The following is a 20946-nucleotide window of genomic DNA, read 5'->3' on the forward strand; positions in this document are numbered from 1 at the left end:
CCATGAGGTCTTCTCAGGCATTTAATGCCTCCAACCCCTTCTCTCAACCCAACCCTATGTTGACACTTGTCACCATTTCATTGGTGCCAATTTCAAACATGGATTCCCAACTTTCAAACTCAACCCTTGATCAACTCTTTTAATCCTGACCATCCATTGCCCTATTTTTGCTATAAATAGAGCTCTCATTCCTCCATTTTGATCATCCTCCAAATTTGTAGTATCATAGTTATGCTCAAATACATTCAAGCTTTCACATTTTATATGCTCATCATTTAGCCTCTCTTTTCAATAGGAATTAGTCTAAATATGCATGTTTAGAATACTTTCTTTATCATTTAGCTCAATCATAGACTAATATAGTATGCTAGGATAGTTTGTTTACTAACCTTGTCATCTTATAACTAGTTTATTGCATTTCTAGAATCATGCATAGCTTAGGATGCATTTCATTCTAAAATCTATCAAAGCATCCCTCGTTCTTGCATTTGCCATCCCTAAACCATTTTGCTCAGTGATCTGAGAGCAAAAATATTTGTTTGAGGGACATTGTAAGATAGAGAACCATGGGACCCACCTTGGGAAGCTGAGTAATACTTCATTACTCCATAGCTTGCACCAAGAAGTCCTCTGTGTGTGTGTGGACAAGTCTTTTAGCTCCATTTTTCACATATTGAGTTCTATCGACCCACTTTTCCCACATACACTTCTATTTACAGCCCTTGACAAAGTTTTACGATCAATATTAAGATATCCACTTATGTTACTCATCATTATTTTATCAGAAGTTGTTTGGCTTACTAAAGTTGTTTTTATTACCCGTCATGCTACATTTTTATCTTTAGAATGACTTACCATATTCGACGCTAGCAACAATAGATACAACTTGTTTTAAAGACTCATCCTTCTTCTTGGGTTTGACATAAAAACCTAACTTCTTCATCACTTTTTGTATTTTAGTCATTTTAATTAGTTGTACCATTAATTGACATTGAAACCCAAATTTATTATTATAAAAAAAATGTCTAAACAATATATTTTCATGTGTCCTAATCTATCTCCATGAAAACAAGCTAGGAAGATTGTCCAATACATCGCTTTTAATTTTAAAATTTTCATTTGTTTGATTATCATTCAAACATGTTTCATTTTCAATTGGTGTTTCCATGTCTACATCCACATTATTGGTTTCAGTTGCAGGTGGATTTTCAAATTCATTTGGAGTTTCAATTTCGGTTTCAATTTCAGTTTCAAGTTGAGATCTAGTTTCATGTGGGGTTTCAATTTGGATTTCAATTTCAGTTTCAACTTGAGTTCTAATTTCATTTAGGGTTTGATTTTCAATTGGCATTTGATTTAATAAGTAATTTGCTTCTACTAAATCACCAATTTCTTCATGAGAAAAAATATAGGGCTATGAAGACATACATGTATCCAATAATGGATTAGAAGATGCACCTGAATTAAATGGTTCTATTGTGTTTCTTTCATTAGCATTTATGGTCTCATCAATGTTCTCCTCTTCTGAAATGATTGTGGAACTTGAAGCTCCTTGTCTCATTCTTGCTCTTCTCTCTCATTGACATATTGCCTCCTTCCTATTTGTTGCAATCTCCTCAACTGTCAGAACCTTCCTTTGCCTCTTCTTACATTGATTTGATCCCATGGCTATGCCAAATTTTGAATTTGAATCAATCTCCTTACCAAATTGACAATAAGATAAAAAAAGAGAATGATTAATCAAAACATTCTCTTCGTAGATCGTACTTTTTAGGCAATGATTGAAAAATCATTCAATCATTGGTATTTGTGCTTGTGGGTTAGATTCTAGCCCAACGGATCTTTCCAGAAACGAGCACCCGTTATTTAATGAAATAGGTGCCTGTTTTAGAATCGAGTGTCTATTTTTAAAAACGGGCGCTTGTTTCGCTTTCAACAGTACAAAGTGAAATAGGCACCCATTTTTTAAAATTAGGGGTGGGAAACAACCCTTAGCCTTGTTTTTTGCTTCAGGATAGGCTTGGTCCTATGCTTGGACCTCCAAAAAAATGGCTAAGGTAAAACGACATCAAATTTCTACCTTGGCCTAATTTTTTGAGGGCCTTCCTAATTGAATATTTTGACGAAACAAAAACTCATTAGAGTTTTCAGCATCCTGATTTCAGAAATGTAAATTTCATAGTGATAAGATTATTTTTACTATTTTTGTATTATTTATTACTCAAAAGTGGTACCTAAACCTAAAAGACCGAGGTTCAGTAAAACTTTAATAACTTTTTTGTTTTTAGGATTTTAGAAAAATAAATCATATGACATTGATCTACATACAATTCTTTTGAATATTAAAAAAAAATTGAAAAATATGAAATATTCATCAAATTATGGTAGTCATACACCTCATGTTTTGAAAATATACTTTACAGTCAATTAAAAATTAATTAAAAATATATATATTCAATAAAAAATAAGAAAAAATTTTCTCATCAATATTTGGTGTCTTAGGTATCATTTCCTACAAGGATTTGCAAAAATTCATTTATTTGCATCAAAAAAGGGTGGTCGTACATGTGTGGTATGGTCCTAAAACAGGCATTTTGAAAAACCAATTTTTAAACATGCCAACTAAAAAGTGATTTCTACCATGTGGGTATTAAAATAAATTACATATTTGAAAAGTAGACTCCAATTATTACATTTTCTAGTACTAAATTTTTTGAGATTCAATCTCTAAGTGCATCAAATTTTGACATCAATCGACAAAAAATTTGAAAAACATAAAAATTTACTTTTTTCCCAAAAGTGGGACTCAACTTCTTGCAGCCACCCACCTATTACTCTCATGAATACCTCGTACAAAATATTGGCCAATGTCACAAATACTTCTCCTTAGTCTGGCTCTTTTCTATTTATCAATTTAATCACATTCAAAATAAAATCATGATTTTTTTGTGGTTTGATGGAAAAGGTAATAGGAAACAACATGGGGACAAGTGGGAATAGTGTGTCATGAAGAAGGAGAGTGGAGGTATGGGACTCAAAGATTTGCAGACTCAAGGGGTTGCCCTGGCCTCCAAGTGGATCTTTAGGGCCATTGTTGGAGAAGAGCCATGGAAAGTGTTGGTTAGGCAAAATATTTTAAGGTCGGTTCCCAGAAAGGCTAGATAATGGAAGGGTCTTCCGTTTGAGGACTTAATTGCAGGAAAAGTTGAAGTTTCTCCTTGGGGGTCTGAAGTCTTTGAATCTCTACAAAAGAAATGGGAGGTTGTTAAGCAGTTTGTGTTGGAATCCAAGAACACTGAGAAGAGAGCAAGGGGTGAATCAGTGTTCTACTGGAATGATCAATTTTAACCTTATTAAAACATGCATTCACCAACCGGTAAACCAATACATATATAAATGAAAGAAGTAAAGAAATCAATAAGCCACTCACATAAATGAATACCATAACATAGATAATTATACGTGGAAAACCTCAAAGAGGAAAAACCATAGTGGGATTTGTGACCCACAATATCAATCCACTGGCCATATGAAAAGATATTACAAAATATGTGGGCCTGCACATGCATGAAGGCTTACAGCCTAGAGCACATTGCTCATCACAAAAGAGTCTCACTGACTACAGTTACTCTAAATGAGAAAACATAAAAATGAACTCATAAAATGCATCTGCTATGCCTGATTGAGTTTCGGTTCAAGCTCTGTCTGTTCCGGTTTTGTTACCCTAAACCTTTATCGGAATAACCTCTTACATAATCTTCACATCACAACATTCCATATCTTCCAACACATATAACACACTTCAAAGTGATCTAATCAACTGACCTATATACCCTTACAATCCTCCATGCCTTATGTCGGCTTACATAGATAATTACAAAATGAATATACATGTCGGCTCAATTGCATATATACATAAATATCAAAATCAATTGCCAATTTCTGGATCTCCCAAATGATGTCGGCCTCCTATAGCGGCAATCTAATGAAGTCATGTCGGCTTCCAATGTCGGTACCCATATAATTCCTCCTATTGATGAAGATACCTATCGGTGCTGGTGTCGGTGCCGATGAACAACCAAACCAAAATATGAAAGTCGAAACATGTTGCCATTAATGACAACATATTGAAACCAATCAAATGAGTGTCAATTTCCAACAATCTCCCCCTTTGGCATTGATGGCAACACTCATGTGAAAAATGATAATGGTTTTCATCTGCCAGTTTCACTCTGAGACTACTCCCCTTAAGCTGAATATCCATTTGTGATCAAGATCTAAACAAAATACCCCATACCTCCATATCTCTCAATGTCAAGAATATATTTTTTACCTATACCTCCCCCTTTGACATCAATTCCAAAAAAATATCAAAAACTAAGATGAAGAATGAAATACTGTATAGAGAATGTCCCAAAACACCTTACTAGAGCTGAATATATTTGAAATTTTTTGGATAGGCTTTCTTCAAAAGCTCTAGATAAGTATCCCAACATTGTTGCATGCATAACATGTAACATTGTTCTTTTGAATTACTTTGCTAAAATTGGTATAATTGCTTGATTTGCACTGATTAGCCATATGTCCAAATTTTCCACATGCATAACATTTAACATTCATTTTGCAATCTTTTGTCTTATGACCATACTTATTGCATTTAGAACATTGACTGGGAGAAGAATTATAGTTCTGATTTTCTCTATTTCTACATTGCCTAGCCATGTGACCAAATTTATTACAAACAAAGCATCTACCATGAAATTCGTAAGCATTAAGTTGCCTTACCGGTGCCTTCTAGTTTTGATCTTCATTAGCAGTACCAGAGCTCTAACCTTGTTCAAATCCAAGTCCACTAGAATCTACATTCTGTCTTTGAATTTTCAATAATTCATCAAGCTATGCTGAACTAACCTTGAATTTATCCTTGTACTCACTTGCAACAGTTAGATCATCTCTCAGAATTATCATTTATCTCTCAAGTTCTTGTTCATTACTTTGCGATTGTACTAAATCAGTTATCAACATATCATTTTCATGAACCAACTAGATGCATTCTTCAGATCTATCTTTCAGGGATCTCCCAAGATTTTATTCATTCATCTTCTGGTCTTCAATCTCCTTTGACATCCTCATAGTTAGGGCTTGTATTTCATTCCTCATGACCATGTTCTCCTGACTTAGCTTCTGACATCTTTCATTAAGGGTATCCTTCTCTTTATTATCCTGATTTTGCAGAATTTCCTTCCTCCTAGCTTGAACAGATGACAACCTCTCTTGTAGGATAAGAATGAAGGGTCAATGCAAGAAGATGAGTCCACTTTTTGGCCAAAAAGTGGAAGTGTTTTCCCTGATTTTCAGATTTTGTCTCATTTGAGCTTAAATTTTGAAACACTTAGAGATTGAATCTTGGAAAAAGTCAGTGATATAAAAGATAGCCCTCTGAGTGTACTTTCCAAATATATAATTTATTTTAATACCCACATAATAAAAAATAACTTTTTAAATGGAGTTCTGAAAACTATGTTTTAAAAATGCCTGTTTCAGGACCATACCATGCATGTGTACGACCCATACTTTTTGACACAATTAAAATTATTTTCTCAAACCATTTTGGGAAATGGTTTGTAACACACTGAAGATTGATGAGCATATTTTTCTGTATTTTTTTTTCTAATATATTTTTTTTAATTAATTTTTTAATAGCCGTAATTATTTTTTTTAAAATTTGACGTGTACGACCCACATAATTTGATGTAAACTTTAACATTTTTTGAATTTATTTTTTTTTAAATACAAAAGAATTTTGTGTAGATTGATGACATATAATTTTTTTTCCAAAATTCTTTAAAATAAAAAAGTTATTAAATTAACAAAATTAGTTAATATTTCAAATTTATGGACCCGATTTAGTATAAATTAAATGAAAAATAGTTAAAATAATCAATTTTTAAATAAATTTACATATTTAGAATCTAGACAGTATAATCTGAAATGGGTTTTAATTTCGTATAAAAATTCTCTGATTAGAGGCACGTAAACTATTTCTGAAGTTCATATTTGTGCTTTCATTCATGGAGATTTGAATTTGCAGATCCATGTCTCAAGTGTGGCCATCCCAGGCCTATCCCTGGCCTAATCCCGAGCCAAGTGGCGGGTTGTGGAATCAACTTCCACAAAACGGGCCCCCATTTTCAAACAAGGGCGGCTTGTGGAAAAAAAGGGAAAAATGCCATTTATAAATGGGGGCCCACTTTTAAACAAAACGGGGGCCTGTTTTTAGAAACGGGCCCCCGTTTTTAAAAATGGGCCCCTGTTTCTAAAAAACGGGCCCCCGTTTTGTTTAAAGCAAGCCCCCGTTTTAGAACAAAATGGGGGCCTATTTTTTTTTTTGCTTCGGACCCCCGTTACCTTTCGGCTCGGGAGCCCGAAGCACAAACATGCCCCCATTTTTTGAAAACGGGCCCCCGTTTATAAGAGCACGTTTTCCAACGCGTGGACTTCCATGAATTTGTGACTCATTACCTTGCACTTGCCCTGAATTCCTGCGCAGAATTCAATTCATCTTGTAACTGCAAGTTCTTCATCCTTTCAACATCATAATCTTCAAGTGCTATCAATTTGCTTCTCCAAACTCATATTCAATCCAAGAACACTGAGAGGGGGGGTGAATCAGTGTTCTGTCGGAATGATCAATTTTAACCTTATTAAAACATGCATTCACCAACGGGTAAACCAATACATATATAAATGAAATAAGTAAAGAAATCAATGAGCCAATCACAGAAATGAATACCATAATATAGAGAATTATATGTGAGAAACCTCAAAGAGGAAAAACCATGGTGGAATTTGTGACCCACAATATCAATCCACTGGCCATATGAAAATATACTACAAAAATATGGGGGCCTGCACATGCAGAAAGGCTTATAACCTAGAGCACACTGCTCATCACAAAAGAGTCTCACTGACTACAGTTACTCTAAATGAGAAACCATAGAATTTAACTCATAAAATACATCTGCTATGCCTGATTGAGTTCTGGTTCAAACTCAATCTATTCCAATTCTGATTCCCTAAACCCTTACTGGAATAACCTCTTACATAATCTTTGCCTTACAACATTCCATATCTCTCAACGCATCTTACACACTTCAAAATGATCTAATCAACTGACCTATATACCCTTACAATCCTTCATGTCTTATGTTGGCTTACATAGATAATTACAAAATGAATATACATGTTGGCTCGATTACATATATACATAAATATCAAAATCAATTGTCAACTGCCAGATCTCCCAAATGATGTCGGCCTCCTATACCATTAGCTTGATGAAGTCATGTCAACCTCCAATGTCAGTACCCATAGAATTCCTCCTACCATTAAAGATACCTACCGGTGTTGGTGTCGGTGTCGGTGCTAGTGAAGTGTCTACCGGTGAACAACAAAACCAAAATATGAAAGCCGGAACATGTTGCCATCAATGACAACATATTGAAACCAATCAAATGAGTGTCAATTGCCAATAGTTTGTTATAAAGAATGACTTCCTAGTGGATAACTATAGTCTTACCGAAAACAGATCCATTTGGTGGAATGCCTCTCACAAAGGTAAGTGCTACTCTACAGGGTTGTTCGACACTTAAATGGTATAACAGTGGTATTAGAGTGTTTGGAGATATATTTCAGGATGGTTTGTTGTTGTCTTTGGAAGAGTTGGTTTCTAGATATAAGGTGCCCCTCTCTCAGTACGGGACCTATGTTGTCCTTAAGGATTCTCTTTCCTCCTTCATTTCCCTTGGTCCCCTTACTCTCCTCCCTATTTTTCCATCCTCTTATTGTTGGGTTGATAATACCCCCCTCCCAAACCTTAAGACTCGAATTATCTATGACTCTTTGTTGGATTCTTCTCTTGTGATTGACCATGTTAACTCTATCTGGAGCTTAAACTAGAATAGGGCATAGTAGAGTAAGTCTCTGAGTATTAGGTGGGTTGGGCCATCTGAGCCTATAAACAATTTTTTTGTCTGGTGACTACTCCTAAACAAACTCCCCTTAAAAGACACTAATGGTAATTTTATCCTTTGCAAAACATGTCACCTCCCTGAGTCACCTCATCATGTGTTCTTTGATTGTCTATTTACTAGTGAAGTCTGAAAGATGTTTGGTATTAAGATGGAAAAAATGAATATTGTTTGCACTGATGTTATCATAGGTTACATTACAGACTGCAAGAAATTTGTTAACTCGTTTTGGTCTTGTCTCTCTTTGGAAATCTTATGACCTTGATATGGAAGTTTCGTAATGATGAGATCTTTAATGGAAGTGTTAGGAATCTTACTGAGTCTCTGAGGAGACTCATTTTTCAACTGATTTCTATAAAGGTGTCCCTGGTTATCAGTATTGAGGAAGATAAGTTTGATCATGGTTAAAGGATGGTTTCGTTGATGTACACAGAAGGGAGCTCCCCCATGGATTCACTTGGGATAGGGGAGATCATAGCAAGACCCTGTTTGAGATGGCTCTCCTTAATTTCATGCACTTCCTAGAGGAGAGGCAGGCTCAGATGGATTTGATTCACCAAGAAGAGGATTTGATGCAGAAGCATGTAATACATTTGAACAAAGAACAAATCCTGGATGGACTGGTCAAAGTTTGGCAGGAAGGAGACTTAGGTTGGGTCACACAGATTCCCCCTTTGGGAAATACTACTCTTCCGGATGGGGAGATTGAGTTTAGATAGCAAGAGTCTTCTATCTTTATATCTGTTATGTGGTTGTTTTGGATTGGATGTTTTTGTAATAGCTGGGAGACGGCTGTATGTAGTTTTTTTGGGGTAATCATGGGCTGATCGGATGTGTTGTTATACTACTTCTTGGCCTCTTTTTTGTTTCATTGATACTTGGTCTAGCATGATATCTTTGTAACTCTTGATATGTTACTCCTCTTTTGGCTTGATTATATTTAATAGAAAAAAATTAAATTAATATTTTTTTGAAATAATTACTTTTAATTAATTGGGAACTATCATTATTAATAACTAGTTAAGTTGCATTATGAAGGACCTTTAAGAGAAAAAATAATATTAAATATAGTGAAAGGTCTAAATAGGATCTCCTTCACTTAATAATATTTTAGTCATAAATTATGTCCACATTTTAAGAAATGAAACATTCACTAAATCTATAAGAAAAAACAAATTAAAAAAATATATATAGTGAAACAAGAGATGCTTTGTATCATGTTCCTTCCTGTGATTGTTGCATATAGGGTACAGCTACTTATGATTGTTGTTATATTAGTAGTTACATTTGAACACAATTAATCTTTGCAATGTATGTTGTGATATTTATGAGCATAGATTCATACTCTCAACCAACTCTAACATCTAAGACTAACAAAATTTAGTCATAGAGTTTGCAAGAAAAATATTACAAAAATCCTATCAAAGCATACTTAATGTGTCTATATTTCATTGATCTAAGAAATGGCATTCAAGGAGACAAACTTATTTTCAAATCAACAATACAATTTATTATGATGTAAATAATATGCTCATGTCACTCAATTCATTAATAGAGATGAAATTTAATTTAAGAAATTAAACACAATCAAAGCATTGGTAGATAGACAATACATAAAATGGGTATAGGCATTCTTTTTTATTACAGTGTCTAAAGAATGTTTTAAGATTGTATATTTAATTGTATAGATTTGAATGACATCAAAAATACCATTCAAGGAGACATCATAATGTTAAAGCCAAATTTTTAATTTTCTTATAATGTACATAATAGTGTTGATGCCATTCATGTCATTAATTGAGTTGACAAATGATCTAAAAAAAATTAATGTATTTGATGTATTTATGTAAAAGATAAATAATACTTTTATTTTTGCATTGACTATTCCCACCAATAGAGAGAAAGATAAATAAATATTTTAAATTCTTAAATAAAAAAATAATTATACACAATAGGATTGCTGCTCAAAATTGTAATTATATGCAATGATTGGTTGAAACAATAAAAGAAATTAGATGCAATGGATGCAGTAATAAGTACCGAAGCATGAACTAATAAAATAATATTAGTTTTTTTTATGATATTAACTAAGATGTCATTTAATAGTGAAGAAAAAATTATATATCCATTACTTTTTTAGAATTATTTTATTTACTTTCATTATTGAATATTCATATTCTAGTATCATGAACTAAATGCTAGTATTGTGTTTCTATAATGTGTGCACACTAAACTTTTCATATTAAGATATCTTGATAATGACACATTCATATGCTTTTAGTAAAATTGAAGCACTCACAATAAAACTATGAAAAGGAAAGGAATGACTTTATGTGCATTGAAAGTACATATAAATGTAGTATTGTTATTTCAAGTATATATGAATGAAAAAATATTCTTAATATTATGAGATAATTGTCTAAATAAAATATATTAGGAAATAAATATTTTACTTAGATGATATTATTATTGATTTTATAAATATGACAAATTTAGATGTGAGCTATAATAAAACCTCTAAATTTTAATTAATAAAAATTAAAGAATCTATTTTTCAAAATGTGTTAATTGATTTTGAAAGTTTATCATATGCAATAACTGCAAGATATACATTTTATGATAATTGCCTATGTAAAGGAGGACAAATAACACCTTAACATGTGCCAGATAATTATTAAAAGAAGTATGGTGACCACTGCGTTTGAATGATCTTTCTGTCCATCCATTTATTTTGGATAGCTGGATGGCGTGGAGAAGCATGTCGAATTGCATCAGCATGAAGGATAAACAGTGCCCTGTCCCTCTCCTGCTGCTTGTTCAAGTCATACTCAGTCTGCTGCTCCTTCAACTCTTATTGTCTCATACCCAACCGGTAATCCAACGTGCCCGTCGTCATTTACTTTTGCTGATTAACTTAATTTTTAAGTCAAAAAAATTCGTCTGTGATAGGCTACTGCAATGATTGACAGGGGTCCAGTCGAAGGGGCAAGTGGATGGGACAAAACTCTGTAATTCAAATTTTGAATCAGCCCCCCTTGAATTGGTTTTGTTCCATCTCTATCCTATCCGATGGGGATAGCTCTAACCGTATCTCTTTTCCCTTAACCGTGACAGGCATCCAATTTATTAAATGTTAGGAGGAGTTAGTGAAATGGAATGTAGATCTATATACAGAGTGTTAGATAATTTGGGTGCTCAGAGATCAGAAGAAGATTTCATAACCGTGAAAGAAGTGTTGGCCATGGAGACCTCAAAGCCCAAGAGGAACATGTATGTCATTGCCTGTGCAGTACTCGCATCTACCAATTCGGTTCTGTTGGGTTATGGTAAGAACTGATGGTTTTAACATTAACGCATGATATTTATGGATATGCTCTGTAACCTGCTGCGGCAAGGCCTGTTTGTTTAAAAAAGATGTTCATGGATATATACTCTGTAATACTGTATTCTATTTTGTTAAATGTTAATGTTATTGCATGTGGGTGCATTCTGTTTATTCTTTTAAGTGGAACATATCTGACATCCAGACCTTACTTGAAAACACGCTCATCAAGACCTGAAGTCCTAGGATCCGGTCTTTAGTTGGTCTATGTAAAATTATATCCTGTAAAAGCCCAGTTAGAAGCCTCAACTATTTAAGCGTATATTAATGTAGCAAAGTTGTTGGTCAGAGACTCAGAAATAATAACAGAGAAATATGATGAGCATAACAGTAAGTTCCAGAGATAGTTTTTAACTTTTTGTATCAGGTTTGGTGATGTCTTTATATCTTTTGTATGTTAGATCGGTAGAGTTTGGCTCTTATGAGAAAGACCAATGGGAATACAGAAGAACGCTTAGTGTAGAAGAGAGATGTCTTCGTAGTAATAAAAGGTTAACTGGGCGTTTCAGTTTAGAAACGGTTTGATCTATAAAAAGTGGCTAATGTAACGATTGATCAGTTCTTAGTTGCCTGTTTTAACTATAGTTTGCTGGGTAAAGGAAGGAAAATTTGTGATAAGGTGTAATAGGTATAAGATACGTTGGGTATTGTGCAGATATTGGAGTGATGAGCGGGGCCGTTCTGTTCATTCGCAAGGATCTGGACATAAAAGACCTGGAGGTGGAGATTCTGATCGGCTCACTGAATATTATATGCCTTTTAGGGGCGGCTCTGGCTGGGAAAACGTCGGATGCGGTGGGGCGAAGATGGACAATGGCTTTGGCTGCCCTAATATTTTTTGTCGGCGCAGTTGTGATGTCGCTAGCGCCTTCTTTCGCGTGGCTCATGGTGGGCAGATTAGTGGCCGGCATGGGCGTTGGCTACGCGCTCGTTATTGCTCCCGTCTACACGGCCGAGGTGGCTCCTGCCTCCACCCGCGGAACGCTCACCTGCTTTCCCGAGATCTTTATTAACTTGGGAATTCTGCTGGGCTACGTTGCCAACTATGCATTTCAGGGCTTGCCGGCGCATTACAGCTGGCGGGTGATGCTGGGTATGGGTGTCATTCCTCCCTTTTTCATCGGCGTCTTTGTGCTCTTCATGCCCGAGTCTCCACGGTGGCTCATCATGAAGAACCGCAACGAGGACGCCATGAAAGTGCTACTCAGAACCTCCGACAGTGAAGCCGAGGCAGGGGAGCGGCTGGCGCAGATCATGGAAGGAATTCAGTACGCGCAGAAGAATCTCAAGAAAGGAGGTCAGAGCTCGGAGGTGGATCCGTTGAAAAGCGAGGGAGAGGGAACGTGGGGAGAATTGATATTCAAGCCAACGCTGACTATTAGGCGTATGCTGATGGTTGGTTTGGGCGTACAATTCTTCCAGCAGGCCTCGGGCATTGATGCCACCGTCTATTACAGCCCCGTTACTTTCAAGAAGGCAGGAATTAAGAGCCAAAACGCCATACTCGGAGCGACAATGGCCATGGGATTCGTCAAGACCGGATTTATTGTATTGGCCGCGTTTTTCATAGACAAAGTGGGGCGGAGGCCGCTGTTGCTCACCAGCACAGCCGGTTCGACTTTATCCCTGGCGGGTCTGGCCTTGTGTCTCATCGTTGTGGGCAAAACGTCCGGCTCAGCCCACGAAGCCTTCGCATTTTTAGCTGTGATTGCAGCGTGTTCTAATGTTGCCTTCTTTTCCATCGGGCTGGGTCCTGTTAACTGGGTGATGGGGGCCGAGATATACCCTCTTCGCCTCCGGGCCAAGGCGGCTGGAATTGGTGTAGGGGTTAACAGACTTGTGAGTGGAGTGGTTTCCGTCACATTTCTAAGCTTTTCCAAGGCAATCAGTGTGCCTGGTGTCTTCTTTTTCTATGCGAGCTTTTCTTTGCTGGCAGTGGGGTTTGTGTATTGGTTTGTGCCGGAGACCAAAGGTAAAACACTGGAAGAGATTGTGGAATTCTTCAACATCAGATCTTCGGGAAAGACGGCTACTCCCAGCGAATTGGAGCTTGGGAATGGCAAAAGCAGTGCAAGACCGACAGAGGCAACACAAGCTACAGAACCTACTGAATCAAAAGCGTAATGGATCGCTTACACTTGAAACTGAAAAGAAAAACTGCCATCGCATTGTTGCTTATATTAGAAATAACAATGCGACAAGTACGCCATTAATTTGTATGATTGATTTTAAATTGTATGAGTTAAAGGGACGTAATCAGTTACAGATAATTTGTTTAGCTTTGGATGTACATAAAAGATGAATTTATTTTAATCCAGGAGAGGTCCGCCCGGACAAAAGACTGAAGGGAACGATAGGTAACGGGTTAATCTCGAAGTAGATGAATCTGTAAAGCGAATGTTAAAAACAGTGGAGAGTGGGGACTAATTGAGAGGACATATTATGAACCATACGTTTGAATGTGCTCCCAATAATTGAGACATAGTACAGTGCATAAATCTTTTCTCAATTTGGATGGGGCTCTTTCCTATTTACTTTAATAAAAAATGAATAGTATAGAATTTCTAAATGTTAGAATGATAATAAAGATGGATTAGACTAGGTAGTACATTTGAAAATTCATATATTACAAAACGTTTTAACTCAGTTAATTTTTTTCACTGATTGATTGAAGAAAGAACTGATTGATTGAAGAAAGATGAGATGCATATTTTATTTTTATGTTTTGTTTTTTTATTTTTATTTTTGTGTTTGTTTTGATTATGATTTTAAAATATAATGATTAATTTATGAGATTGTAATGTTTTGATCTTTATCTTGATTTACAGATTTATTTTTCAGTTTAGATAATATATAAAAGTGACGTTAGATTTGTTGCATAGTCATGAATCTAATATTAAACTTTTTAAATTTAAAATTCAAATTAATACTTTCTCAACTATTTCACTAATCATTGTGATTAAACATATTTTATATTTGTATTGAATTGAGTGATACAATTATGTATTTAAGGACAAATTTACCCAATCTTTTAAAAAAAATCTAGAGAATATCAATAATTATTGTAAGGTTATAAAAAAATATCTTTAAAAAATCTATGAAAAAATCATTGTAATATTTATTCAACTACATCGCCTTAAGTCCACTGAAATCAATCTGAAAATATTTTATTTCCTAAGGATAGTAGATACCTACTAAATTTTATCTTAGATGACAAAATCTCTTTATGGCTTGTTTACAACATTTATTTGTCACTTAACTCAATAATTAATTGAAAAAATTGCCTACCTATTCAAACAAAGAACTCTAAAATAATATCATTTAGATAACATGTTAAGCTATTCCAACTTCTTATGCTATAAAGATATCATAACTATTAATTCAAACTATCTTTGAATATTTACTACCAACCTACTTAAACCTTAGTTATTCATATATTTCATAACAAAATAAATTACTAAGGTTCTACCCAATTTCAATCAAAAAATATTAAGATTAAATGGTAAAATGCTAAATGCTCAAAACCATACATAAAAAATTCAAATTCGCCTCCCCTTTAAAACTTAATTTACACATCAAATCAACAAAGTCTTAAAACATAGAAATTGTTTTGAGTATCCCCATGTCTTTATAATTGCAACAAACCTCACTAAAACTTTAAATACTTAGAAACTTGTGTTCTTTTCAGTCTTTGGATGCAGTTTTGCAAACATCGTCAGAGTTTGATGAGGTTTTTACAACCTTTTCAGCACCCAACAATCTTTTGAGAACTCATTTTAATATTTCCTAAAGTCTTTTTCTTTCAAAAGTGTCATCTTTGTAAAAGTGTCAGGTCTAACCTTGGTTTCCAAAACCCTTTTGGGAGTTGCCAAGGTTCTTGAAACCTTGTGTCCTTTTGAAAAGTTGTCTTTTGAAGAAAAATGTTTATTTCAAGACTCTTAAGTTTTCTTTCATGGAGGCAGTTTAAAATGGTTTCAAAATCATAGTTGGAAGTCAATAAGGTTCTCACAACCTTGTCGGGCTTCAACCCACAACCTAAAATTTCAAAGAATCCAACCTTTGAAGAAAGATGAAAGTTGTCAAAGTTTTAAAGTCTTGTTTCGAAATATATTGTGAGTTTTCAAACCTTCTATGGGGCTTGACTAGGTTTTCATAATCTTGGCAAAGCCCAACATCAAACTCGCCACCATTTTCTCCCTTAAAGTTTCAAAATCTATCAAAGGAAAAAGAAAAGAAATTAGAGAAAGAGAAAAGTAACATGAAAATGTAAAAAGGATATAAGCTACTAACAATAGTTCAAGTATCTCTCACTCTATTTTTTATTCTCTCTCTATTCTAAGTACCAATAATATATGGGAAAGATGATATAAGCTCAAACATTCAAGGAATTCTATCCTCCAATACCATTAGCTTGTGTAGTGCTTATAAGAAATATGTAATCCATAAGGCAACAAGTATTATGTATAATATAATTGAATATATTTATTAAGTTCATTTCATGTTCAAAATGATTAAGCATAATTTAACCTAACAAGCATTCACAACACTCAACAATGAATCACAACACATCATAAATTAATGTACAAATATTCAAACTCACATAACATGCATACTCAATCAATAAAACTCATCTAGAAAATACATATTTACATTCAAGACATGACCGAAAAAATAAAATATAACTCTACACATCACAAGAATTTTGCAATAATGAGATCCATTTTCCTTCGAATTACCAAGGGTATATAACTACACACATGAGGTTTTGGATATTTTGTTCTAAGTATAAAATTATGGGATTGAAAGGACTTATGGATTTCATTGATATTCATGGGTATGTGAACCAAGATGGAGGACCAAAAGGGGGTCTTGAGATGCCACTCTTTTCTAAAATCAGTGAAGTCTGAACTTCGACGAGAAATTGAAGATAACTACACTCAAGATTTGAACATGCCACAAAAACAAGAGTTCTATTGCTTTGAATCTACTTTCTAAACTACTATTTTTTTTAAAAAATTGTGGAGATTATAGGTTTCAAAAAGGGGCACACACAAATTGATCATGCTTTTATTAACGGTGCTCCTAAAATGTTAACATTTTTTCATAAATTTAAAAATCACTCTAGTGAGGAACTAGATAACACCATGTAGTTTATGCCACATTGTTCAGCTAATTTTTTTATGAATGTTGGTTTTTTTTTACTAATTTTTGAAGTGGAAACATCTTGAAAAATAAAAATTTGAGGGTGCTCCCTCCTAAATTTTTTGAAAACTAGTCAAAAATCAATCTTTTTCCATGTGTAAAATGGAGTCTAGTTTCTAAAACTCTATCATGTTTCAAAATATGATGAACAAGTAAAAAGTCATGCCCAAAATAGCACACTTTTTGACATTAAATTGATACACTAGAAAAAGAAATTAGAAATAAAAACCTAAACTTAATCAAATTTTGAAAAAAAATATAGTTAGATATCTAAGAGGGAACTTAACACCATTGTGGTATTTTTTTTTTGTTTGCATTGAAACACACGCAAACTTGATGGAGAGCATAGCCAAAAATGTGAGAAAATTTTCGTCTTTCCAAGAAAACACACCTCAGGGTTCAAATGGTTGTCCAAGTATTTGGGTTGGATGCCTAAGGAAAATTGAAGCCAAAGGCTTGATGTTTCTCGATGCAAACCATTTATCGCTCATGCCAAATTGAAAAAATGCATTTTTTACATTTGGAGAGTACCAAATTTGTCACTCATCAAATGTATTGCATTAGCAATTTCTCCATCTTGTTCTCTCTCTCTCTCTCTCTCTCTCTCTCTCTCTCTCTCTCTCTCTCTCTCTCTCTCTCTCTCTCTCCATTAGTGTAATACATATTGGCAGGATGTTTGAGAGTGGTTTCAAATATCTAGGAGTTATAATGTAGATTATAGGTTTTAATTTTTCAAACTTATTTAGATTTTAGTAATTAGCATGCTCTTATCAATATTCTCTTTCTCTCTATCTCACTCTCTTTATCTCCCCAAAACTCTAAACCTATCTCTCTCCCTTTTTTTCTCTCTCACCTCTCTACTCTCTAGATCTTTCCCACCCTCTCTAATTCATCTTCCCCCCTTAACCCCATCTCTATCTTTTCCTCCCTCCCTTTCTCTTCTCTTCTCTCCCTCTCTTATTGTTTCTCTCCCCTCTCTCTCCATTCTCTTGATCACTACCAATTCCTCCCATTCTCTTTCTCTCCCCATCTCTAGGTCTCTCCCTCCGTCCCTCTTTACCTCACTACATCTCTTCCTATCTCATTGCTCACATCTCTCTCCCCCTCTATCTCTCTCACCTCTATCTCTACCCATAGGTCTCTTACCCCTTTCCACCCAAGCTTTCGGTCTCTCACCTCTATATCTCTCCCCTCTCTAGTTCTAAATCCATCTCTCTCCACCTCTCTCCCTACCTCCTTGTCCCTCTTTCTCTCTTTGTGAAATTTTATCTCTCCATCTCTCCTCTCTAAGTCTCTTAGTCACTCCTTATCTACCTCTCCCTCCCTCACTCCTTATCCCTCTCTTTCTCAATTTTTTCTCATTTTCTCTCTTCCACCACTCTCTTAATCATCGCAGTCTCCCTCCCTTGTATAGAGTTTATGGAATAGGTGTTAATGTGTATGACTGAGAGTTGAGGATAAAGGGTTTAGGTTTGAGGATGCTGGTATAGAATTTAGGGTACAAGATAGATAGTACATGGTTTAGGGTAGATAGGGTTTAGAATATTAAGCATATTGATACTTCACTCTATCTCTCCCTCTCCCTCTCTCTCTTCTCTCTCTCACATCTCTCACCCTTGTCTAGGTCCCTCCCTTTCTCTTCCTCTCTATCTCCCCCTCCCTCCTTACCCCATATCTATCTTCATCCCCTACTCTCTCTCTCTCTCTCTCTCTCTCTCTCTCTCTCTCTCTCTCTCTCTCTCTCTCTCCACATGTACTATTACCCACAACTCTCTATACCCCTTTACCTATCTCACCCCTCTCTCTCCCCATTGACTCATATTCTCTCTCTCCTTTGTATCTACTCTTCTTTCTCCCTCACCTCTGTAGGTCTCTCCCTCCCTTTCTTCTCTTATCCCTCTCTATTCCCCTCTCCCTCCCTACTCCCATCTCTCTCCCTTATCCACCAGCTCTTATTCTCTCTCTCCATTATCTAGGTCATCACCTTTTCCTCCCACCATCTCTCTCTCCCCCCTCTAGGTTTCTCCCCCTCCCCCCCCGACCACCTCTCTCTCCCCTTCTATCTCTCTCACATCTATTTCTCACCCTCTAGATCTCTCACCTCTCTCTCCCCAAGCTCCAGGTCTCTCACCTATATATCTCTCCCATTTCTAGTTCTTTCCCTCTCTCTCCACCTCTCTCCCTTCCTCCTTACCCCTATCTCTCTTTGCGTACTCTCTCTCTCTCTCTCATTTTTTTCTCTTTATCCCTTACCTCTCTACCTCTCCCCTTTCTAATTATCTTTCTCACTCCCTGTCTATCTCCCCCTTCCTCCCTCCTTATCCCTCTCTTTCTCTTTGTTCTACTCCCTCTCTTCTCTCACCCTCCCCTCTCTAGATCACCCCTCATCTCCTCTTTTATCCCCCTCTATCTATCTCACACCCTTCTCTCCACATCTGGGTCTCTCACCTCTCTCCCCCAATCTAGATCTCTCACCTCTCTATCTATCCCCTCTCTAGTTCTCTCCTTCCATCTTCACCTCTCTCTCCATCCCCTCTTACCACTTTCCCTTTATAAACTCTCTCATTCTCTTTCATCTCTTCCCTCACCTCTCTATCTTCTCCTTCCCTAGGTCTCTCTCTCCTTCCATCCCATTCCCTAAATCCTATCACATCTCTCTCTTCTCTCTCACACTTTTCTCTCCCCATCTCTAGGTCTCTCCCTCCCTCCCTCTTTACCTCACTACCTCTACCTCCCTATCATTGGTGTGAATTAGGATATTTTCTAACTAGTTATTGGTTAGCACCTATGCACACATGTTTACTTAGGATATCTTATTTGTCATATCAAACAATCATTTAATATTGTTCATGTTAGTTATATTAGGTGGCATTATAGATAGAGATGAGTCAGCATCTTGCATTTAATTTTGTCACAAGGGAGTTGTAATTACTCCCTCCTCACTTGCCTATATAAGAAAGCTCATTGTACATTTGTAAAAAATCTCAATACAATTCATTTTTTGGTGAATGACATCTCTCTTTTTATGTAGAATTTGTTTGTAGTTATGGTCTTGGGCTTTAGAAGTTGCAAACTCCAACACGGTATTAGAGCAATTTGACTCGCATCTCTTTCTAGTTGAGACCCTTCACCAACTTTGTTGAGGTCTCGAGAATCTTCAGATTGGCAACATATCTTTCTGCCATTTCACTTGGCGTCACCCAATCTGTGTTATATTTTACTCTCAGTTAATATTAGTATTTCTCTAGTTTTTTCATGGGTGTTCATAATGATTCCTTACAATATTTCAGATGGCATATACTATTATCTCTCCCATAGGCTAGTTTGCAATCCCAACATCATTTTGGTGTTGAAAATTTAAATTTTCAGAAATCACCTCCATTCGAACTGTCGATATAGCTATTTGTGGTGACATTATTCATTTTTTTCTTATCCATATCATTGGCAGCAACTATCTTATTTCCTGTTGTTCCATTTTGGTGGCTACAAAATTTATTTTGTTTGGCATTGTATTACTTGGTTGTAATTTATATTTGGTGCATTTTTCATCTATACTTGCATTATATTCTTTTTGGTTCATCAAACAAGTTGTAGTGTTTCTATATCTACATGTCTTTCACCCACCTACAGTGCTATCACAAATATTGTTTAGTCATCATTCTTAGGCAATATTATACCCTGCATTGATATCATTCAATATTCTTTGTTCATAGAGATATCTTCATTCGCATGCTATGAAATATGTGGCCAGTCTTAAACCCCACACATTGAGCAACATATTAAGCTTAGAGAATGTTAGTCAACTCTGAGTGTTTAACACTTTTAAGTTTAGAAGTATACTCTTAGTGTGACCACATACATTAACCAACATATTAAGCTTAGAAAATGTTAGTCAACTCTGAATGTTAACAATTTTAAGCCTAGAAATATAAGCATAATGTGTGTGGTTTAAACCATTCCCTAGCAAAAGTTGTGAGTAAGCTTTATCGCAATACATATTTTGAGATGCTTCATTGTTTGGAGGTGATATAGATATTGTTGATTCGTTTTTCTTAGATCCATGGGTCATCGCAAGGAGCAAAGAGACTTCGAGCAAATTTTGACTGGTTTCTTGCTTTGGTCGGCGCCTTTCCAACACTGACATATCGTCACCGTTCCACCAGTGGCATTTTTTATGCAATTTTATCTCCTGCATGTGCCTTGTCATCATACAGCTCATTATCAGAGGGCGATTCCAAATATTGTGTAGCTGTTTTATTTATTGGCAGCAATAGTTTATAATTCCATCGATATATTCCTTGGGGGTGGGCTTAAAGAGCACACACTAAGGTT

The 20946-nt window shown here is 35.6% G+C and overlaps 1 protein-coding gene across 1 annotated transcript; it reads left to right on the top strand.

Moving 5' to 3' along the window:
- Window positions 1-11066: 11066 nt before the first annotated feature.
- Window positions 11067-13862, top strand: LOC131032002 (probable polyol transporter 4). The gene is made up of 2 exons (XM_057962887.2): window positions 11067-11356; window positions 12068-13862. The coding sequence occupies exons 1-2, from the start codon at window positions 11161-11163 to the stop codon at window positions 13534-13536; spliced, it is 1665 nt and encodes a 554-aa protein (XP_057818870.2). The 5' UTR covers window positions 11067-11160; the 3' UTR covers window positions 13537-13862.
- The last annotated feature ends 7084 nt before the right edge of the window (window positions 13863-20946 follow it).

Source organism: Cryptomeria japonica, chromosome 4 (assembly GCF_030272615.1).
Source record: "Cryptomeria japonica chromosome 4, Sugi_1.0, whole genome shotgun sequence".
In the NCBI taxonomy this organism is placed as follows: Eukaryota; Viridiplantae; Streptophyta; class Pinopsida; order Cupressales; family Cupressaceae; genus Cryptomeria; species Cryptomeria japonica.